Below are 2,500 nucleotides of genomic sequence, written 5' to 3'. Positions count from 1 at the left end.
CCATGAAAAGTGTTGCACATGTTTCATTTTGATAATAAAGCATTTTTCTCTTTAAATTATGGCTAAAAACAGTATTGTTCAGATTTTGTGGCCATAATTAAACTTACTTTTCTAGACAAACATCAAAACCTGTGGTGCCATGAATGCTAAATTTATATTGTACAGTTTATTTTCACCACACGATCCATCCCACTTTGAGAGTTCACCTTTGGCTTCTAATTAAGTATTCAGTTAATTGTTTTTCCTGTCCCTCCTCCTCCACCTCCTCCTCCTCCTCCTCCTCCTCCTCCTCCTGTCCCTCCTCCTCCTCCTCCTCCTCCTCCTCCTCATCCTCCTCCTCCTCATCCTCCTCCTCCTCCTCCTCCTCCTCCTCTCCAGACGTCGCTCCATGTTCCTGGTGAACTCTCTGGCAGTGATCGGCGGCCTCCTCATGGGCTTCTCCACCATTTGCTCCTCCTATGAGATGGTGATCGCCGGCCGTCTGGTCATCGGTCTGTTCTGCGGACTCTTCACCGGCTTGACTCCCATGTACGTGGGCGAGGTGTCACCCACTCCCCTCAGAGGAGCCTTCGGGACTCTGCACCAGCTCGGTGTGGTGGTGGGAATCCTCATCGCTCAGGTCAGCGGGAGACTTCCTAAAAAAAAACTCAGATCAACTTTACAAACAGCTAATTATCTTGAGATCTACAGCCTGGGTTTTAATGAGGTTTTTAAATAGTTTTGATCACTGTATTTGACTCTGACCCTGTTTTCGTGGCCCTTTGGCCCCTTTAGGTGTTTGGTCTGGAGGCTCTGCTGGGCTCAGCCAAACTGTGGCCCCTGCTCTTGGCCCTCACTGTGGCCCCTGCCGTGCTGCAGTGCATCCTGCTGCCCTTCTGTCCCGAAAGCCCCCGCTTCCTGCTCATCAACCTCAAACAGGAGGAGCAGGCACGCAAAGGTACGCACGGATACTGAGACAGTAATACTGCTCATAATGATGATACTACAGCTTCCAGAGACAAAACTACTTCAACTATTGATAATACTACATATTTTACTACTATGCTGACATTGCTTCTGCTTCTGATGATGATGATACTGCAACTACTGACAAGACTACAGCTATACTACTACTTCTACTAACAATACTACCGCTCATACAGACACTATTAATGCCACTGACAATAACACTACGTCTACTGTTCTACCACTGCTCATATGGACAATTCTACTACTTTTACTGACAATACTACTGCATCTACTGATGATGCACTCCCTCTACTGAAATTACTACTTCTTCTACTCGTACTACTCATACTAACCATACGACTGCAACTTCTGACTTTAATACAACACTATAAATACTGCTACAGCCACTACATGCAGTGCTGCTGCTGCTACTACATTATCACCTCTACTACAGCTTCACCTGCTGCTATCACTCCTGCAGCTACTATCATTATTAAAATACTGCCTGTACTGGTTTCCTGCAGTACTACTACTTCTACTGCTGACTTTTAAAAATAACAAACAATTTAAAACACCACTACAGCTACCATTTGCACAGTTTCTCTGCTACTATCACTACTACTACCAATTATTATATATTGCTACAACTACTGCCACCACCTAATACTATTACTGCAACTATAAGCAATAGTACTTCTTCTTTTAATGCGATGCATAATAGTAGCATAGCCTGTTTTAAATAAGCTGCTCCTGCTAAAAAAACTGCTCCTAATTATACATCTGCTGATAAAGTAATGTATTCACTGATGCTGATAAGATAAGATAAGACTCCTTTATTAGTCCCACGGTGGTAATGATATTACTAGTAGTTATAACATGCTACGGCTATATCTGCTATTATTAATTTATAGCTATTACTGCAACCTGTACTCGTGCTAGTTTGCTGTTGCTGTTAGTATAAAACTGGCTATATAGAAATACTATTACATTAAAAAGAGAGAACATGGAAATATCAGATATTGTGAATGAGGAAAAAACAAAAAGTAAAGCAGGTAAAATTGAGAGAAACATCAATAAGAAAGTGAGAGGTAGAGACAGAGATCAGTGGTTACAGATACACAGAGGTGAGATCAGGTGAGTGAGGATGGATGATGTTTTAGCCTCGAGAGAAGAGTCCTTGAGCAGACAGACGGTTCTGGCATCTGTTCAACAAGCAGCCTTGTTAGGGGCGGACTCGGAGGCATTGACCCATTTCACCTTCACACCTCTCATCTCACATAAACAACAAACAAACACCGGTAATATAGGAGGATGTTTTTATTCACGGCTGGTTGAGAAACAAACTGGTTATTCCTCTCAAAGCTAAACTCTTCCATTTAAATATATGTAGTGTTTCTGTTCTCTCCTCAGCGCTGGTGCGTCTGCGTGGGAGCGAGGATGTGAGTAAAGACCTGCAGGAGATGAAGGAGGAGAGCGCTAAGATGGCCATGGAGAAGAAGGTGACCATCCCCGAGCTTTTCCGTTCTGCGGCGTACCGGCAGCCCCTCCTCAT

The 2,500-nt window shown here is 43.6% G+C and overlaps 1 protein-coding gene across 1 annotated transcript in view; it reads left to right on the top strand.

Moving 5' to 3' along the window:
* LOC133995984 (solute carrier family 2, facilitated glucose transporter member 3-like) overlaps positions 1 to 2,500 on the top strand; it is an 11,075-nt gene that overhangs the window by 4,138 nt on the left and 4,437 nt on the right. The window contains exons 3-5 of the mRNA XM_062435493.1: positions 379 to 619; positions 775 to 937; positions 2,359 to 2,500. The exon at positions 2,359 to 2,500 is cut by the window's right edge and continues 46 nt beyond it. Coding sequence (XP_062291477.1) covers positions 379 to 619; positions 775 to 937; positions 2,359 to 2,500 — 546 coding nt within the window. The remainder of the gene's footprint in view (positions 1 to 378; positions 620 to 774; positions 938 to 2,358) is intronic.

The sequence above is a fragment of the Scomber scombrus genome, chromosome 16 (genome assembly GCF_963691925.1).
Source record: "Scomber scombrus chromosome 16, fScoSco1.1, whole genome shotgun sequence".
NCBI lineage: Eukaryota > Metazoa > Chordata > Actinopteri > Scombriformes > Scombridae > Scomber > Scomber scombrus.
Note: the sequence above shows the minus strand (reverse complement) of the source record. Positions and strands in the feature narration are given on the sequence as shown.